The following is a 20,331-nucleotide window of genomic DNA, read 5'->3' as shown; positions in this document are numbered from 1 at the left end:
AATGTACTGCTGGGCTGGGCATCCAAAAAGTTCCTTGTTGCTTTGCACTTGACAAGTTTCAGAGGATAAATCAGTTGCAGCTCAAAGCACAGCATGTCTGGAGTTTATTTGGAGCCTGCCTATGCTCTTCAGCTATAGAACCTGGCTTCAGTGCCAAGGGCAGAGTTACAGAAGGTGATGATAAAAAGATAAGAGTGAATCTGAGCATATACAAAATTATCTCTAAGTAATCACAGTCTCTCCACAAAACATGGCATTGGGGAACCTGTCTGAGGGCAAGAGGCCTTGACCCCGGTGAAAGATTCATGAACTGTGGTCCAAATGAAAATATCTCTACATCATCTTCATCGGCGGTCTCTTTGTATTACATAGCGTACATGGCTAATGCCAAGTTCCTTTTGCTTTGTTTATATTAAACAGGGTTAACAATGACAGCAATTAAAATTAAAATACCTGGCCAAATAATGTTTTTGTCTGGCACCAAAATATAGCAACCTAGGCACCTAGTGAGCCTTTTAAGGGAGGGCATTCCAGAATTGGGTTTCTATTAGCAAATTAGTAGCTGCTTTGTCATTAATCCTCCAAATAATTCGGAAATACAGTTTGCAGATCAAATTTTACACTGACTGCTCACTATTTGATAATTTCCTCTACACCTGGATCCCATAAGTATAGGGAACACTTCAGCATGTCAACCTGGCATTTTCAGCAGCTAAAAGTGTTGGTTTTTTAAATTTTGTTGGACGCTATAGGTATAATATGCCAGCGATACAATATCCATAGGTTTATCATGAGAGCTCAGTGAAGAATATTACAGGTGGACCATCACACTCCACTGGTGGGCCGCCAACTAATTTCTTTTCACTTGATAGTTGCTGAGATTTTGATCTTGCCAAGGCACTTTTAATGTTCTTATACAGTGGTACCTCGGTTTAAGTAATTAATTCGTTCCAGAGGTCCGTACTTAACCTGAAACTGTTCTTAACCTGAAGCACCACTTTGGCTAATGGGGCCTCCCACTACCGCCACGCCGCTAGAGCACGATTTCTGTTCTCATCCTGAAGCAAAGTTCTTAACCTGAAGCACTATTTCTGGGTTAGGTGAGTCTGTAACCTGAAGCGTATGTAACCTGAGGTACCACTGTACACCTTTCAGGAATGTTTACTGAGGAAATAGGAAACATACAATGATCTACCAGTCTTCTGAAGGGTTTCAAACAACCCTATTAAAAAAGAATCTAGAGTAATTAGGAGGATCCCAGGGAAACAAGGGACTTACATTAAAAACATATGGCATACACTAAAAACAGTAAAGCAATTCAGGTGCTATGAATAAGGGACAGTGAACATGTGATGGGGGCAAGTTTGGTTGAGCACACTAGCTGAATCCCATCTCTCATCCTCTTCATCACCTTCCAACTGCTGGAATGTGGTTGTCTAAAGCATGGACCTTTTTATATCTGCAGAGGCTCCCTGTGTATCTTAAAATGCTTTTGTTTTGTTTTTTTTAAATGCTATCAGAGGACTGTTGTCCTTTGTCTGGAATGACAACAGACCTCCTGGTTGACAGAATCTATGCTAGGATTAGCTAGCTGTGATAGGTGTTCCTTCAGACTTGTACTAGCTGTGTTCTTCACATCCTGCTCTGATCATGAGCAGAAGTCCACAAGGAGGGATAGTCTACCACAGCCTTTCCCCAACTGAAGTCCTCTAGATGTTGTGGACTGCAGTTCCCATGATCCATGACCGTTGTCCCTTCTACTGGGAGCTGAAAGGAGGTGGCATCCAAAACATCTGGAGGGCACCAGCTTGGACAAGGCTGGTCTAGCAGACCAGGTCAGAGTCACAGGATCTCATATACTTCCCAAAAAATCAGCAAAGCCTTTACTGCTCCTGGAGCTGATTACCTCTCCCATGCTTTACCCACTTCCTGAAAGGTGGCAGTTCTTAACACTACTCTGCTTCTCACTTAACTCCCACCTGGTCCCCTGCCTGCGCAATAAGCAGGAATCAGGGAGCGGAAGACCCCGCTTATAACTCAAGGGGCTGATTAGTTCAGATAGAACTCTTGTCCTGTGTCTCTTTCATCTCTATTTAAATGTGGAATTTCCTCTGCACCTGTAATCAAGTATCTGCTGGAGCACTGATGAAGGTTTCACTCCCACAAGTTAAGATGCTTGAAGGATGGGTATGAAGCCAGAGGAAGAGAAGACAGAGGGTAAAGAAAGAGCCGCGAGTGGAGGGGAGCATTTTCCCCATCCTTTGGACCACCTGGGAAACTCATCAAACCTGCTGCACCTGGAACTGGGTGTGGAGAGTGCAGCTGTGGGCAGCCTAAGGAGGTACCATCCTCCTTGGGCATGTCCATAAATGGCAAGTCCAGAGTGAGAGACTAGGGTGATGTCAGCTGTTTCCAGGAACTCTTTTCACTGTGAGAGTTTTGTGGGTGAGCTGAGAGTTTCTTTGGACCCTGGGTGAGAACCTGGAGGAGGGAGGAGAGGAAGGGGTGTCAGAAGGAAAATGAATTGATATTTTTATATATTACAAACTTTATATTAATGTAACATTTTTATATGTAGCTGTGTGTTTTTGTAATATCTGTTTAAGTTGCCTGTTGTTTCAGCTTTCTATACAGTACACTGCTTGGAGATATTGTTTAATATATTAAGCACTATAGAAATTAAATAATCAATACATATATTAGAAAGTATATGGAAATAGTAAATGATTATACCAGCTCAATATTTTTGGGTAATAGCATCTACAGCCTGTGTATAATGTGATGTTTTTACTATATGTTTTTAATATATATTCATGCGTTTCTTTGTACAATTTTTAAATTACAATTTGTGAATTATAACAGTTTGTACAATTTTTGGGAACCAGCTTCTTTTGTAAATAAGAAATAACAACATAAGAAGTTCGAGCACAAAATAATTGTGTTATATAGCATTTGCAACGCATTCCAAAAACAGACATACCATCTCTCCCAATCCAAGGGAAGTTCATGTGTATCAAGGGAGAGAAGAGAAGCTTTTATCTCCCCTGCAGTTGTGCTGTTATAAAGCACACCATGTCTCAAATTTCCAGGGAGAAATCTAGCATAAGAGCGAAGGAAGTCACTTTATATCAAGCCAGACCATTGGGCCATCTACATCAGCACCGTCAACACTGAAGTGGGATAGCTCAGTCGGTAGAGCACAAGACTCTTAATCTCAGGGCTGTGGGTTTGAGCCCCATGTTGGGCAAGACACTCCTGCATTGCAGGGGGTTGGGCTAGATGATCCATGTCGTCCCTTCCAAATCCATGACTCTATGATACCTGAAGTTGCTTGGGATTGAATCTGTGGGTGGGGAGGCAGTTGCTCTATCACTGAACTATGATCCTTCCCTCTTTGGATTGCAGCTCCACGAGAGAACATCTGCTTTCATATTCAGAAGCATTCTATCTTTGATACTGTTGATAATATAGCCATCATGACTAGTAGTCACGGATAGCTTTATTCTTCCATTTGTCTCATCCTCTTCTAAAGCCATCAGAGCTGGTGGCTGTAACTTGTGGGAGCAAATTCTGTAATTTAACAACACGCTCTGAGAAGAAATACTTCTTTTTCTGAAAGCCACGCCATTCATCAGGGTTCTAGTATTACAAGAATGCTTATTCTAGTATGTGTATTCACAGTTTTTTGTGATGTACAGACTTTAGTTTCACTCTCATGCTTCTATTTGCTAGGAGTTGCTGCCCTGGACAGCAAAGCATCAGGGAAGATGGGGCTCCGAGCCGTCGTCTACTACATGAGCACCACAATCATTGCTGTCCTGATTGGAATTATCATGGTGGTCATCATCCATCCAGGGAAAGGATCGAAGGAAAAAATGCATCGAGAAGGCAAGATTGTGCGAGTGACAGCCGCAGATGCCTTTCTGGACTTGATCAGGTAAAAATGCATTTTCTGTCGCGTAAGCAAGGTAATGAAAGTTACAGCATATGACTGAATTTATTAACACCCAGAGCTATCAATCTCTTTTCTCTCTCTTTTCCCTTCAAAATGGCACCTCCGGCTCAGAAATAACTTGTAAACATAGACCCCCCCAAGGCTTATTGATCAGGCTTTTAAAGCTTCTTAACAATGTACTGTGGGGTTTGCTAATGAGATTTGAAGCAATTCACAATTCCCCCATTCGGGGTCAGCCCTACTATTAGGCAGAGTAATATGGCTGCCTCAGGAAACACAATTGAGGAGGTGGTATTCACCCACCAGTTCCCCTGAGTTCCCTAAGCTGGTCTACTCTGCACTATTGAAACTCTACTGCTATGCTCAGTGTGGTGGAGGATATTGTCCCATCACCAGTATTGAAGTAAGATTCAGGGGCCAGCCACCTTTGATCTCAATAGTAGATCAATGGCTTTCCATGCAGACAGTACCAGGCTCAATCCCTGGCATTTCCAAGCAAAGCTGGGAATGTCCCATCTGGAACCATGAAGAGGTGCTGCATGTTGATGCTAGATGGACCTATGGCCTGACTTGTTTAAATAGCAGCTTCCTATGTTCCAGGGCTGGGACGTGGGTGGCGCTGTGGGTTAAATCACAGAGCCTAGGATTTGCTGATCAGAAGGTCGGCGTTTCGAATCCCCGTGATGGAGTGAGCTCCCATTGCTCAGTCCCTGCTCCTGCCAACCTAGCAGTTCGAAAGCATGTCAAAGTGCAAGTAGATAAATAGGTACCGCTCTGGCGGGAAGGTAAACAGTGTTTCCGTGCGCTGCTCTGGTTCGCCAGAAGCAGCTTAGTCATGCTGGCCACATGACCCAGAAGCTGTATGCCGGCTCCCTCAGCCAATAAAGTGAGATGAGCGCTGCAACCCCAGAGTCGGTCACGACTGGACCTAATGGTCAGGGGTCCCTTTACCTTTACCTTTATGTTCCAGGGCTCCAGTCTGATTCTGTATGTAGAATGGAAAAGTAAAAGAAGAAGGTAGTTAGCGTAGGACTCCTTGACATAATAACAGGATGTCTGTGGCTTTTTTTAAGTTTAGAATTTTATAGTACTGACTCAAATAAAATTTCACATAGAATTTTTAATATGGAAAGATTACAGTACGACTTGGTTCTAACTTCCTGTTGTGGACATTTCATTCTGGAAATCATTAAGGCCAGTGTACAAAAACGTTGTGGATTGTGATATGTGGATTTGGGGGACACCCTCTTATCCTTTGTGTTAGCAAAACGCCTTAGGCAGACCTGCCCCAATTCTCCCCACAGCTGTGCCTTCGAAAAGCATGTGAGGAATTTGAGAATTTCTTCTGTGGGTTGACTGTGAACCTGTTGGAACTGTGATTTCAAACAATGTTCTGGCTCTAAGTTTTGGAGGGCCTCTTTCTATACCCTTCTCCTTCAGCGGCGTTACTTTCTCACTGCAAAAGTGTTGTTTATATTCTGAATCAAGGAAGACATGTATTTATTATTTCTACTGTCTAACCAAGGTAAACTTGAGGCGGGGTAGATTTGCAGCATGCTCCTGCTCAAAAGGTTGAGGAGAAAATTCGCTGAGATTAATTTGGTGAATTGCAAAGAAGTAGCAGTCTTTTTTAAAAAGAAAAGAAAAAAAGAGAGAGTAAATTGATGCTAGTTCAATATACTGCTGAGACCATATGCCTGTGGTAGAATACATGTCTCATATTCAGTCCCTGACATCTTCCATTAAGAGGATCAAGTAGGAAATGATGGGAAACACCTCTGCCCAAAGAACCACTGCAAGTCACTATAGATCATCACTAGGTGGACAAACAATCTGACCTAGTATGGTATGGAAGCTTCTTATGAGAAGAACGTAAGAAGAATCCTATTGGGTCAGGCCAAATAGATGACCATGGAGCCCCACCCTATACATATTGCCTTTGATGTAAACCCCACCAGCTTCAATAGGGCTTCATCTTGAAATGATAGAAGATGTGTACTATTCCTCAAATAGTTGTTGTTCTTTCTTCACAGAAACATGTTCCCTCCGAATCTGGTGGAAGCCTGCTTTAAACAGGTAACAATGTGTGACTTTAATTACACCTATCTTCATCCGGGAGCTTCAAGTAAATCTTCTGATCAGATGCAACTGAGTAGTCTTAGCCATTATGTTTTTGTAATGCCTAGAAAAGACACGGCTATAACGTCTCTCCTTTTCCCCATCTCTCACAGTTCAAAACAAACTATGAGGAACGGACACCTAGTATAGCAGTTGACTCAAACGAAACATCTGTCCTTGCTGGCATTATAAACAATGTGTCCGAAGCAATGGAAAACCTAACTCAGTTGAAAAAGGAGATGATCCCTGTTCCAGGGGCTGTAAATGGAGTAAATGCACTTGGACTGGTTGTGTTCTCAATCAGCTTTGGACTGGTGATAGGGAACATGAAGGAGCAAGGACGAGCATTGAGAGAATTCTTTGATAGCCTTAATGAGGCTATCATGCGCCTCGTATCACTAATCATGTGGTAGGTGTTGAATGCTACGTTTGTTGATCTACTAGCACCATCCGTGTGCATGGCCTTTTACACAATACAAGAGGAAATATCCCTTCCCTGCCTAACGTTCTCCATTTATTTGCCATTAATTTCCAGTGCATCTAAATAACAGAACAATCTCATGCATGTTTGCTTGGAAGTAAGTTCCTCTCTATTCGGTGAAGCTTACTCTCATGTAAATGTGTTTGGGATTTCAGCCTTAGCGCCCTTGGAATGTGTCAGGAAATTTCTGAGTGCGTGCAAATAGCACCACCAAACTATATACACTCCTAGGCTTCTCATTGGATAGTCGTATATTATATTAACTGTGTGATTTGTTTGTAGGTATGCACCACTTGGTATCCTGTTTTTGATTGCTGGGAAAATTGTTGAGATGGAAGATATGGGAGTGATTGGAGGGCAGCTTGCCATGTATACTGTTACTGTCATCATTGGCTTGCTCATCCATGCTATTGTAGTGCTGCCTTTACTCTACTTCCTCATCACTCGAAAGAACCCTTGGGTCTTCATTGGAGGATTGCTGCAAGCTCTCATCACAGCCCTGGGAACATCTTCAAGGTAGGAATATTCATAGCCAGATCGAGTTTGAATTTGAGTAGAATTTTGAGTTAACTGAGTCTGCATATGCATTTAAAAGGTAAAGGGACCGCTGACCATTAGGTCCAGTCGTGGCCGACTCTGGGGTTGCGGCACTCATCTCGCTTTACTGGCCGAGGGAGCCAGCGTACAGCTTCCGGGTCATGTGGCCAGCATGACTAAGCCGCTTCTGGCAAACTAGAGCAGCGCACGGAAACGCCGTTTACCTTCCCGCCGGAGCGGTACCTATTGATCTACTTGCACTTTGATGTGCTTTTGAACTGCTAGGTGGGCAGGAGCAGGGACCGAGCAATGGGAGCTCACCCCGTCGCGGGGATTCGAACCGCACAGCATTTTAATAACTCCACTTTTGCCTCAACCCAGCTCTAGTCATGTTTTACAAAGGGAATTAAACATGACAAGCTGTACCAGTGTATGGACAGGGAACTGCATTTCAATTCACATAACGTTTACAGCAGTGCATTGAGTTTAGGCCAGGAGTGGAGAACCTGATGCCTTCCAGGTGTTGGTGGACTGTAGCGCCCATCAAACCTGACTACTGACTATGCTGGCTTGGGCTAATGGAAGCTGAAGCCCAGTAACTTCTGGAGGGCCAGAGATTTCACATTTGGGTGCACATACCAATGGACATCCAATTTACACTCATGGGTCTACTCTGAGATGGACTAGCATTGGATACAGCCCATGGTTCCTGATCCAGTAAGTGAGCATCTGGAGCTACTTTATATCCAGTGCTATCTACTTTGGCACTAGCTTTCCAAATCTAAGGCTTTCAACTGAAATGACAGGGTGTGAACCAGGCAGCCCATGAGATCCACCACTGAGGTATGAGCTCTACCAATAACACACAGGCACCCAACTATGTGGGGAGATGCTCTTAGCTAGATTGGGTCACTGGCACACAGTTGAACATGTGTACAAATTTCATTTAAATAATAATATTTTTTAGGTAATTTGAGGAGACAGGAAATCTCTGTCTGCCATCCTTATTCTGGGTGGCTCCATAATGTCAACAATAATGTGTATAGCCATCATAGCCATATCAATGTTACCTGCCTTTTCCGATGAGTTAAATTTTCTCCATTTCCCCCCTTTTGGCTTTAGTTCTGCCACCTTGCCGATCACATTTAGGTGTTTGGAAGAGAATAATGGAGTAGATAAACGCATTACAAGATTTGTGCTTCCTGTGGGTGCAACTATTAACATGGATGGTACAGCTTTGTATGAGGCACTGGCTGCAATTTTCATTGCACAGGTTAATAACATGGACCTCAACTTTGGACAGATTATCACAATCAGGTTTGTAAATGTTGCAAAACCTTAGATGTTTGCATGCTTTTTGCATCATATGGTAGTGGGAAAGACATGTGATAGGAGCCACAGTATATTTCAGCTGCGCTCTATGTGTACCTCGTTATGCCCATGATTGAAAACATTGTCATTATGAGTTAGCTCCAGATTTTTGTAAATCCACTGAAAGCAATAGGATTTAAATCATCACTTAACATAGTGAAGTATCTCACTTCCAGCGTATCACAAAGCCACTCCTGAGCTAAGGAGGGGGGTGGTTGCGGGGCTGACGCCCCCATTCACATTCTCGCGGGGTTGGCGCCAGCCCCGCGGGACTTAGGGATCCCCATTAGCATTCATCCTTTTCTGGCGGCGCCAGCCAATGGGCTGGAGCTAGGGGCGGGCCCAACTGAGGGCACTTAAGGTCAGGGCAGCCCGGGCTCGCCCCTCTTTCCTCCTCTGCAGCACCGCGGTTTTCCCACCCACCCGCCCTTTAGGTTTGCTTTCGGACTTTGCTATGGGCTTCGGCTGGTCGCCGCAAGGGGCCTGGTAGGAGTTTTTCCATTTGGCTAATTGGCTGAATTTTGAAGCCACTTGGTTTTTTCGCCTACCTCGTAGCAAACGTCACAACTCCTTGGTTTTGGCGGTAGGCATTGGCCGGGGTATTGTCATGCAAATGAGGTCGGGGGGGAGGATCACCATCACCTCCCCCAATTCTTGAAGGGTAGTTCATTAAAGGACTCCGGGGGGGGGCATCGCCTCGTCCGAAACCTACGGAGGCTAGGGCCTAAAGCGCGCCCCCGAGCGGTAACCCCTCGGGGAGCGCCCAGGGATGTGCATCTGGGGGGCTCCCCCTGTTGGTGCTTAACCCTTCCCGGTTAGACCGGATAGTCTGTTAGGGCCAATGCCTAAGGCCAATACCGCTCTTACCTGTAATCAATAAAGTTGTGGCCATTTTTCGCCCATTAAACTAAATTCTGGTGTCCTGTGTCTTTATTTGTTCCATCTGTGGGTGGCGGCAGGTATTGCCACGCAATATAGCCCTCACAAGCTAAACTGTACAAGGAAGAAGAAAGAAAAGGATTGCCATAATGTTGAATAAAATGGGGGTCCTTGAATAACTTAATGATTCAGGCTAAAATTTTATGCACATTTACCTGGGAGCAAGTCCCATTGAACTTACTTCTGAGTAGGCATGCATAGGATTGGGCTATAATTCTCTCCCATTGAAATAGATCCCTTTTTATCAACACAGTTCAGCATACTTCCTTGAGCTTGTTCTATATTCATTTGAGAAAATCTTCAGTAATTCCTGTAACTTTAGTACTTTTCCATAAGTATAATCGGGGTAAAGAGTAAATGATCATTCCTTGAATATCGTTATCATCAGATTTTATTGGTCAACCAAATACAGGTTATAGGCAAAAGCAAGCACACGTCTCAAAAACATATTATAGCACATATGTTTAAAGCATTATAATACACATATCAGTTTAATCTGCACTTTGCACCATAAGTGTATGCATGTTTGCTCAGAAGTAAGTCCCAGTGAGTTCAGTGAGACTTGCCTCCAGATAAGTGTATATAGGATTACTGCACAGTCTTAATCAGCTACAGCAGGGGTGGTGGAGAACCTCCAGTCTGTGGGACAAATCTGGCCATTCCTAACAAACCACACCCATCTGATGTCATATGCAGTATTACATCAGGTGTGGGGTAGCTCTGCATGTGACTACAAAGGAACATTTGGGAGCTTGAAGTGAGCTCCTGGTTGTTCCTTTGCAGGAGCTAGGTGTGCCCCAATCAGTCATCAGCCAAGTTTTTCCCCTCCATTTTATTAGCAGTTTCAATGTAAACCACTTTGTGCTACTAATCCCTGCACAAAGCAGGCTTGAATTAATCACCCATCAGCTGAGTTCAAGGCCACAGGAAAGTGCTTTGCCAGCCTTCTGCTCAGTGCAACAACTGGATGGCACCACATCATGGAGCAGAGAGGTGTCCCTGATGACTGATCTGGCTCAGGCTTTCTGAACTTGTTGCCTTCCAGCAGGCTGTGCTGGCTAGAGAGCCAGTGTGGTGTAGTGGTTAAGAGTGGTAGTCTCATAATCTGGTAAACCGGGTTCGCTTCCCCACTCCTCCACATGCAGCTGCTGGGTGACCTTGGGCTAGTCACACTTCTCTGAAGTCTCTCAGCCCCACTCACCTCACAGAGTGTTTGTTGTGAGGGAGGAAGGAAAAGGAGAATGTTAGCCACTTTGAGACTCCTTCGGGTAGTGATAAAGCAGGATATCAAATCCAAACCCTTCTTCTTCTAGATGGGAGTTTTAGTCTAAAACATCTGGACAGCACCAGGTTAGGAAAGGCTGGTCTAGACTATGTGCAAATTTTTCTCATAAGACATAAAGGAAGGCGGGGAAAACATTTTTGTAAAAAGATAGATAGATAGATAGATAGATAGATAGATATAGATAGATAGATAGATAGATATAGATAGATAGATAGAGATAGATATAGATAGATGATAGATATAGATAGATGATGATAGATAGATAAATAGATAGATAGATAGATAGATAGATAGATAGATAGATAGATAGATGATAGATAGATTGATAGATAGATTGATAGATAGATGATAGATAGATAGATGATAGATAGATAGATAGATAGATAGATAGATAGATAGATAGATATAGATAGATAGATGATAGATAGATATAGATGATAGATAGATAGATATAGATAGATAGATGACAGATAGAACAAAAACACAACCTATGTGTGTGTTTAAAAATTAAAAGCTCTGTGTGATTGTTTTGGTGTCTCCTTTCTCTGAACAGCATTACGGCTACAGCAGCCAGCATTGGTGCAGCAGGAATTCCTCAGGCTGGCCTCGTCACTATGGTGATCGTATTGACATCTGTTGGTTTGCCTACAGACGATATCACCCTTATCATTGCAGTGGATTGGTTTTTGTGAGTATTTCTTCAGTGTAAAGTATAGGCTAGTGGGCATTCATGAAAACTGAACTTGCAAGTCATTTTAGTTCATTTCCCCATGAATGTTTTACCAATATTCAGTTGTATTGCATAGGATATAAAAAATTACCATTTTAACTGCAAAGCAAGCCAGCACCCATTAGGATGTTCTCCATGCAGTGGCGTAGCGTGGGGGTGCAGGGGGGCCGGCCGCACCGGGCGCAACATCTGGGGGTTAGGGTTAGGGGGCGCAAATCCACGGGTTAGGGGGCACAAATCCACGGGTTAGGGGGTGCAAATTACTAGCCTTGCCCCGGGTGCTGACAACCCACGCTACGCCACTGTCTCCATGCCCTGAAAGTATTGTGTTTCTCAAATCTCTGCTCACTCAAGAAGCTTTCTGGATGACGTTGTGCCAGAAACATACTTTGTTTCATCTGTCCTACTTCATAGAGTTGTTGTGCTGGGGGAAAGAATAGCCCCTTCGCACCACTCCATGGGCCACAGGTTAAGATCAGATGGAAGTGTTACAAATAAATTTATTTATATGCAATTGCATGTTTTGTTTTGTTTTGTTTTGTTACTTGAGTATAAAATTGCAATGTTAAATACACTGCAGATTACATCTCCCTTTCCTAATTTCAGCGAATCAGTGTAATAATGTACTGTGTAATCTGTTGGGGCTTTGGAGGGCTGGGACTGCCTAGCTTGTTTAAATCTGCAAATTGTTCTATAGGGATCGTCTGCGTACCACTACCAACGTTTTGGGAGACTCTATCGGCGCAGGGATTGTAGAACACTTATCGCGGCATGAGTTGAGGAGCAAGGATGCTGAGATGGGTAACTCTGTGATAGAGGAGAATGAAATGAAGAAGCCTTACCAGCTGATCTCCCAAGAGAACGAGAATGAAAAGCCCTTAGACAGTGAAACCAAGATGTAAGGTAGAGGAACGATACAAAGCACTAGATACGCAGAAAGCGTACAATTCCTCCAATCTTTTCTGTAACTTGTCCGTTTGTTCCTCATCTCTCTCTATATATACAAGCAGAGCACTGAAGAAGTTTAGGGCTTAACTAGACATGATGAGAGACGTGAGGTTATATCCAGTGGTGTCACTCAGCTGTTGTTAAGGCTTCCAGCAGCAGGAAGGGAAGCTATTTTCAGCCATTTCCTCATAGGCCTAGAGCCTCTCTCACACCCTATATCTGCTCCTGAGAGTTGTGGAACCCTCCAGGGCAGCTTAGGGAAGCGCGTCCCTCCTCATTTCGCTGATGGAAGCTTCACTGTCAGTTCAGTGACTTTACTGGATAAAACCCATGGTGACTACATGCAAGGTCTCTTCGCTCCCTTCTTCTCCTTGTGCCTGCATCTAGGTAAGCACGACACGTGTTGTGATGTCATCACTGTGTGCATCGCCCTGCATCCAGTCCTGTGTGGCCAGAGGAGGGCAATGCACAGCACAATGACATCATTCCACGTGGTATGTTTACCTGGATAAAGGTTTCAGGTGGCATGTGGAAGGAGAGGGGAAAGAAGATTGAACGGCTCCAGCGCTACAGCTACTGTAATGTCTAGTTAAGTCCTTGCTGAAAAATATACCCTATTACTTAGTAATGAATGTGTTATATGATTGTATCCCATTAAAATAATAATAAGACAAAATACCAAGCATACAACATTATGATATGATGTGATGTGATGTGCTATGGGGATGGGATATATTGTGTAATCAAATTACCAAGAATATTCAAGTGCACATGTTGCATAGTCCTGTAAATGTGATCTCACTTTATGTAAGCTGAAGCAGCAAAGCAGACAAGAAATCTTGAAAAGGGGGGTTGTTTGTTTGTTTGTTTGTTTGTTTGTTTGTTTGACTGTTTGACTGTTTGACTGTTACACATTCTTCACACCAGGAAGGCTGTAATCCTATACACATTTATCTGGGAGTAAGTCCTACTGAATTTAATGGACCTTACTCCTGAGTAGACACATATAGGATTGCATTGTAAATTTACTTTTTAAACCTGATGCTATTCTCCAGAAAAGTGAGAAGCAAATTTTGGTTTCTCTTTTTAAATATATTATTTCCTTATTTTATTGCTATTGGAGCACTAAAAATAGGGACACTGATTTTGGTTTTAAATACATGGACAATATGTCCCACAACTTGCTCTAGTTACCATCTAAGCAAAAAAGGATGTATCATAGTTTCGTTTCTACCTAATGGGATATTTTAGGATCAGGAAAGGCTTCCTGGTACTGTGCACCTTCAAGTCCCATTTAATTCCTAGATCATGAACCTAGAAAAATGCATTTGTGTATGTGTAACATTACTGTTCCTCTTTTGGATTATGGCATTACTACTTAACACAAGTACTGTTACCTATGCGCACTGTCTTTTCAGGATCAGAGATCTAATATACGCATGCACTTTGGAACATAAACTGTCTTCATCCCTTCGTTACAGGGGGCGGGATATTAAACTGTTGATACCACATCAGTGTGGGCATTTTTGAAATAACCTAGGTGTCCCCCTCCCACTGGACATAATTATCCAGCCACTTACTTAACTCTGAACATTCCATTGATTTAACTAGATCAGGCCTGCACAAGTTGTGATCCACCAAACTGAATGTAGCCCACCAGTAATGATAGTTCAAGAAACTTGTTGCTGCTGCTGCACACGATAGATCACAGAAACAGGGGGATTATCAAGCATCAGAACGATAGCGAGCTACGTTTGGCTTTGTCGTGGGCCATAAATTGTGAAGGCCTGTCCTAGATCTCTAGCTGCCCAGTGAGTTGAGTTTGACATGCATTTTAACTTTCGATGGGAGTTGGGATCCTAAGTGACACTTTATAAAGGCATATCAATTTTATAGCCACTCAAGTGTGTACTTTAGCTGGTGCTGATAATTCTATTAAAGATCCCTAGCCCCCGCCCCCACAAAAAGAGGTACTTATTCGGATAGTTTAAATCTGTGTGACACAGATACAACCTGCTTATCATCTCACTTCTAACTGCTGTACAGGGCTCATTATGGCTGGCCACCTAAAGGTGAAAAGATAGTGGTTTTTGAACACATCTTTGTTGTATTCCGAACCATTTGTTTTCAGGGCAGGCACTGTGAGTTCGAGCCACTTCTGCACAGTTAAAATGTTTGCCCGTCTTCACCCTTGCCTATCTACTTTGTGTCAGAGATTTTCCGATGGAAAGAAGCACTTATAGACTAAGAGGTAGAAAGCAGAACGCACAGAGAATCTGACAGGGTTCAATAACATTTCCACTGTCATATTGGAACTGCAGGGGACAGGAGAATGCTTTCAAACAGGGTGATTTTCCAATTAATTTGGTCTGTTTCGTTGTCTTGCTAAACAAAAGAAATTGTTGCCAAATGCATTTTTTCCCAACATTGGGGTTACAAGGGAAGAGGGTTTTTTTTTCCCCACTCCACTGCCAGGTTCTCCATACTAGCAACACGCCTGATGTAGGGGGAGTAATAGAATAGTGAAGCTAATGTGGTGCTCAATTACTTTTAGTAGGAAGAATATATAAAAAAAAACACAGCAGGATAGCAAATACGTTGAATAAATATTGAAAATATAAGAGAGGATTTTTAAAGAGCAATATTATAAGTCTTCTTCTGGGAGTAAGAGGCAGGGCAGATTTTACACACTGAGGTGAGATCCATATATTATCATTGATTATTTTTCCTGCTCCAATCTTTACTCCCCGATGAAGCCCATTTATGAAAAAGAAAAGAATGATTTATATATATATATATATTTACATGCATTGCCATAGCAGTCAAACGGGAAAGGTTTATGGATGTGAAACAGGGATGGTGTGCTGTACTGTAGATATATATACACACACAAACTGGTTGCATAGTCTATGGGGGTTGGGGAATTAATAGTAGTTCTTTGAGGTAGGTACAATATATTTCTTGTGTTACAGCTGCCACTCAACCATTTCGATGTAATTTTTGTCCCTGAGAGTTCATTCATATGGTCACAGATTTTGAAGGCAAAGAACCCTGAGAATTGCAAGACCATCTCAGCTAAATCTCAATAGGCTATGAAGTTAAACTTTGATTTTTTTGTTACCTCGCTTCCCTTCACAAAGTGGCCAGAATTAACCTAACACTACAGACTTCCTTAATTTGTATGGGAGAAGGGGGGTTTGAAGCAGTAGTGAAGGTGGTCTGTATAGATACAGATTTGTGAATTAGATGCAAACTGGGTGTGCAGCTGAGGCTGGATGCTGGAGACCTCCATTGTTATACACATTCTACTTCAATGCACACATGTGTTTGTGTGCAAAACAGATGAGTTCAAATGTATGTGTAATCATGGCATCAGTATCACAAGAGCGTTGTGAAGGCAGAGGTCCTTCCTCACCACAAAATTCCTAGTAGTTTTGCCCCATAAACCATCCTTTCCTCCCTGTCCCATGTTGGATCTGTGCATCTGTAGAAACCAAATGTATGTTCAGGATAGACTGGCAGATAGTGCATGCTTCCTGCATGCACTTCCATGGGAGTGCAGAAGGTAGCATCAGAAAGCTGGACCATCAGAGAGCAATTCAATATGAGGCTCCTCCCTATGCCAACAGTGCCACTGTTTCCAGAAGTGAGGAGGAGCCTTACTATCAGCTCTTTCCACTTGGCCCAAACCCATCTCATATCCTCTTTTCACTGTACGAAATTGCCTTGCCAAGCTGATAAGAAGCCCATCTGATGAATGGCCCACGGACACCAGTTGTGCAGTTAGGCAATCACTGATCTTATGGGATGTAGTTCTTTAGAAGATAACAGGTTGTATCCAGTAGAGCATGAAGTGAATCGTTCCATCAGCACAAGGATTGACACTTGTGCAGTAGAACTTCCCCCCCTCCCACCATGCACCCACTAAATCTGTCCTGGAGGTTTCCCCAACCCTCTGGAGCAGATTTGGGGATGGCACAGGGCATGCACAGGAGGAGAACATTAGACAAGCCCACTGGATCAAGCCAGTGGACCATCTGGTTCTGCATGCTGTTCTCACAGGGGCCGACCAGATACCTGTGGGAAGCCTGCAAGTTGGGCAGCACTCTGCCCACCTCCAATTCCCAGCAACTGGAGGAGGGGGAAAGTTCTGTTGCACAAGTGTCAATCGCTACGCTAACAGAACAAGTGCATTGGATGCTGCTCAATGTATACTGCTTCACTTCAGAATGTGGTAAACCTGCTCAGCTACATCTGAAAGCCCTCCTAGTGTAGTGGTTAAGAGCGGTGGACTCGTAATCTGGTGAACTGGGTTTGATTCCCCGCTCCTCCACATGCAGCTGCTGGGTGACCTTGGGCTAGACACACTTCTCTGAAGTCTCTCAGCCTCACTCACCTCACAGAGTGTTTGTTGTGGGGGAGGAAGGGAAAGGAGATTGGGTAGTGATAAAGCGGCATATCAACTCCAAACTCTTCTTCTTCTACTACTTACTCTGCTGAATGGGACCATGAACTTCTCCAAAATCCTGCCCTGACAAAACCACTGACCACCAAGGGGTTTCTGGAATGTAGAGGGGATCTTTGGTTCAAAAATGTGACCTGTGAATAAAACTTGCAGACACACATACTACAAAATGTGAAGTGGACAAATTCTCAGAATGCTGGACACAGGCGGTCTTTCTTTGGACTGATGAGGCAGGCTCCTTATTCCACAAGTTGCAGATCCTACTCATTTAGCTTGTCCTTGAGCACTTTCCTTATAGAAAGTGGATAGGAGTTAACCCAGTGCATTCAGGAATTGGAGGTGTTTTAAACAATGCAAAGCTCTTGGGTCATCTCTAACTGAATGCAGTAATGGATGCTCCTTTTTATTATATTTCTTACTTGTGCTAACAGAAAAGAAAACTAGATTACAGACAGGCATCTTCTGACATGTAACTAGAGATATTTTTTATAGAAATACTGTATTCAGTATGTGTGTACAAAAGTTAATATTAGATTATATGGAGTAACTTTTTAATTGCATTTTTGCTTTTGATTGGATACTATTTTTTTGGAAATACACTGCAAAGAAGATTTCGTGTTAAAGGTTGTCCTTCCATAACATCACTGTAGGGGGGGGGGGGAATGTGTTACAAAGCATGACAGCTTTTAAAATATTTTTTACACTAACTTTGTTTCTTACAGAAATCAGGTACCATAGAACAATCTCTATTCCCTGCCCACTCTGGGTTGGCAGCTGGGTGCACCCAGTGTGGCTTGAGAAATATTACTTTGTAGATGTATTTTCAATAAAAAAAAATAGTTTTACATTTTTATTTTTGAACTGTGTGGTGTTTTGCCTTCCAGAGAATAATGGGACTCTTCGCCTTGTTGTGCATAAATTAATTCCAGTTCTTCTTCTTCTTTTTAAGTCAAACAGTAGTGAACAAGCAGTGTGTTCTGGTTTATTTATTGATTTATTTAGTATTGGGACCACCTGAGAAGGTGCTCTCCCCAGCCATGTAACAGGAAAACAGTCCACATTTGATAATATGAAATGGCACAAGTTCAGAACAATTAATATTCCATACCAACTTGGGAGAATGTTTACAGCCCAATCCCAACTAGATTCTGCCTTGTGATACTGGATATTCAACCTATATTAATCTGCAGAAGAGTATTCCACAAAGGTGCATTGGTGAAGAGCAAGGACTATTGTGGATGTATAAGGTTAAGATGCCATTTTGTGAACTGCCACTGTGATGCCATCATGCTTCTGGATCATAATATTGCCAGTATATGACTCAAGGCACACTACAGGAATATCTGTTGGATCAGACATTAACTTGGGTGTTTGCTGGGACAGAACAGATATCACACCTGCATGTTCATCTGAGAGGGTACCACGACAGTCCAGGTTTAGGCCCTGGAAATCAGTGCACAGGGCTCCTGCAATTGAGGGGTTCTTCATTGTGATTTCTAAACGATGCTCCAACACCCCCTCCATCTTGCTGAGCACCACCTCCCAGTTCTTCTATTGAAGTGAATCTTAGACTTTTCAGGATGTTAGGCACCAAGATGGAAAATGAGGTGTAATGTTGCCACATATCTTATTTTCTCTAAACAAGTCTTGTATACCATATAGCAGGAAAGAGGGACTTTTTTGGCTCCACAGGCCAGATCTTTATCTGGCTCCACCCCTACAGGCCAACTTTGACAGGTGGGTGGGAGAACCCAACTGTCAATCAGATGGTGTCATTATGACATCATAAAATTGATGTCATGATTCCCAAGCACCTAGGACAGGGGCAGGAATAAAAAGCCCGCTTTTTGCAGACATCCGCTCTGAAAGAACATCCCCTGTTTATGGCATTCCCCCCACACCCCTGTAAAACATAACCATTTTTGTTGAGGGTGGGGCTTTTAACTATAGTGCAGAGATATATCCCATCAGACACAGGTGGTATTGAAATGAAAGTTTTCAATTGAAATGGAAGTCTCTTTCCATAGTGTCTGTCCTTAACTAATATGGCCACTCTTATTTAGCCACATTTATGATTCTCACCTTTCATGCGAGTGCTTTAACAGGCAACCACAGAGGAACAGAGAGCAAAGTTGTCTCTGCAGAATTGGCTTCTCTTGCCACCACACAAACTGATCTGGCAAACCAAGCCTCGCCTCACATGAACTTAATGTAAAACTACACTTACGCAAGTAGAATAGCACACCAAACTGTCATAGAACTGATGAGCTGGATTCCTGAGGTGGAAAGTGGGAGACTCCATACACCACTCAAACTTGACATATGTTGTGAATGCATCGCATGAGAATGGCAGACAACATGAGGTGAGTGTAATGTTTCAGCTCAGCATAATTTCCAAGTACTTGCATTTTGAGATCATGAGTCGACTCACTGGACTTCACCTACAACTGGGAATGTATATCCCACACCTGGGAACCCTGGTTGTTATACAAAGCTCGTTGCATGGAACTACAGCTGGACTGGGGCCATATTTTAAATGCAAAAGAGATTAAGTTGGTTGGTACAAGGCATAGATTCTGTATGTTAAAACCTTAATTTTATTAATGTTGAAGATATACTGCTCTCCATGCTATTAAAATGTTTGCGGGTGTTGGGGAAGCATTTTCAGTCTAAGGGCTGCAACTCTTTGGGGTCAACCTTCTGGACTGCATGCCAGAGGCAAAAATGAGCAGAACTGATTTGACTTTTACCTTGTATACTAGGCTACATTCCACCCACGCGGAATCCAGCAGTTTCTACACACATACACACACCTCCATCCAGGCAAGAAAGAGGCATTATTATAAATTAATGCCATGTTCTATTCAGGCAAAAAAACCTGTTGAATAGTGTGTGGAGCAGAACCATGGTGTGTGTGTGTGTAGTCCTGCGGAGGGTGGGGGTGGGCCTAGGAAGATGACATGGCTTGAGAAGAAGCTTGAGGGCTCGATGTAGAGGCTGGGAGGGTTGCATTCAGCCTGTGGACCAGAGGTTCATCACCCTTGAACTAAACCTTGGAGAATCATATGACAGCTTTGCTGACACTGGGCTGTAGACATCAGCCATCATTAATAGTTATATATAATTTGTTAATAGTTATATATAATTATCTGTTTTTGTGTCTGTAACCTGAAACAAGAAAAGTGCACTCTCTCACTTGGACTAATTAAATTATGGTTCATGATGACAACCAACAATATAATGTACAACTAGTGAATGTGGGGAGGGAGAGCTAACATATCCCAATATATGTGGAGCCCTTGAATTGCTTGCCAACATTCTGTTGTACTGTTGTATATCATATTTTGACAACTCTGTAAAAGAAATTTTCTTCACAGTCTATATAACCCGTCATATAGTGACAGTAATTTTCAGGAGCAGCCTTTTTACCAGGTCTGTTTCCATATAATAAGAGAGCACATGTTCTGTGCTTGTTAAGAACATAAGAGAAGCCCTGCTGAAT

General features: G+C 42.9%; 1 protein-coding gene and 1 pseudogene across 2 annotated transcripts in view; one reads left to right on the top strand and one right to left on the bottom strand.

Moving 5' to 3' along the window:
• The window catches only part of SLC1A3 (solute carrier family 1 member 3), a 38,048-nt gene extending 25,056 nt beyond the window's left edge, over positions 1-12,992 (top strand). The window contains exons 4-10 of the mRNA XM_083703588.1: positions 3,733-3,937; positions 5,989-6,031; positions 6,187-6,482; positions 6,837-7,070; positions 8,214-8,408; positions 11,240-11,374; positions 12,114-12,992. Of these exons, the coding sequence (XP_083559714.1) occupies positions 3,733-3,937; positions 5,989-6,031; positions 6,187-6,482; positions 6,837-7,070; positions 8,214-8,408; positions 11,240-11,374; positions 12,114-12,318 (1,313 nt within the window). The 3' untranslated portion in view covers positions 12,319-12,992. The remainder of the gene's footprint in view (positions 1-3,732; positions 3,938-5,988; positions 6,032-6,186; positions 6,483-6,836; positions 7,071-8,213; positions 8,409-11,239; positions 11,375-12,113) is intronic.
• A 4,817-nt stretch (positions 12,993-17,809) lies between these two features.
• LOC310827542 (ragulator complex protein LAMTOR5 pseudogene) lies at positions 17,810-18,397 on the bottom strand (annotated as a pseudogene). Its single transcript has one exon. The product of its transcript is annotated as a ragulator complex protein LAMTOR5 pseudogene (transcript).
• Between the last annotated feature and the right edge of the window lie 1,934 nt (positions 18,398-20,331).

This window comes from Podarcis gaigeae (genome assembly GCF_964106915.1).
Source record: "Podarcis gaigeae genome assembly, chromosome: 11".
Lineage (NCBI taxonomy): Eukaryota > Metazoa > Chordata > Lepidosauria > Squamata > Lacertidae > Podarcis > Podarcis gaigeae.
This window is presented reverse-complemented; position numbering and strand designations above follow the sequence as displayed.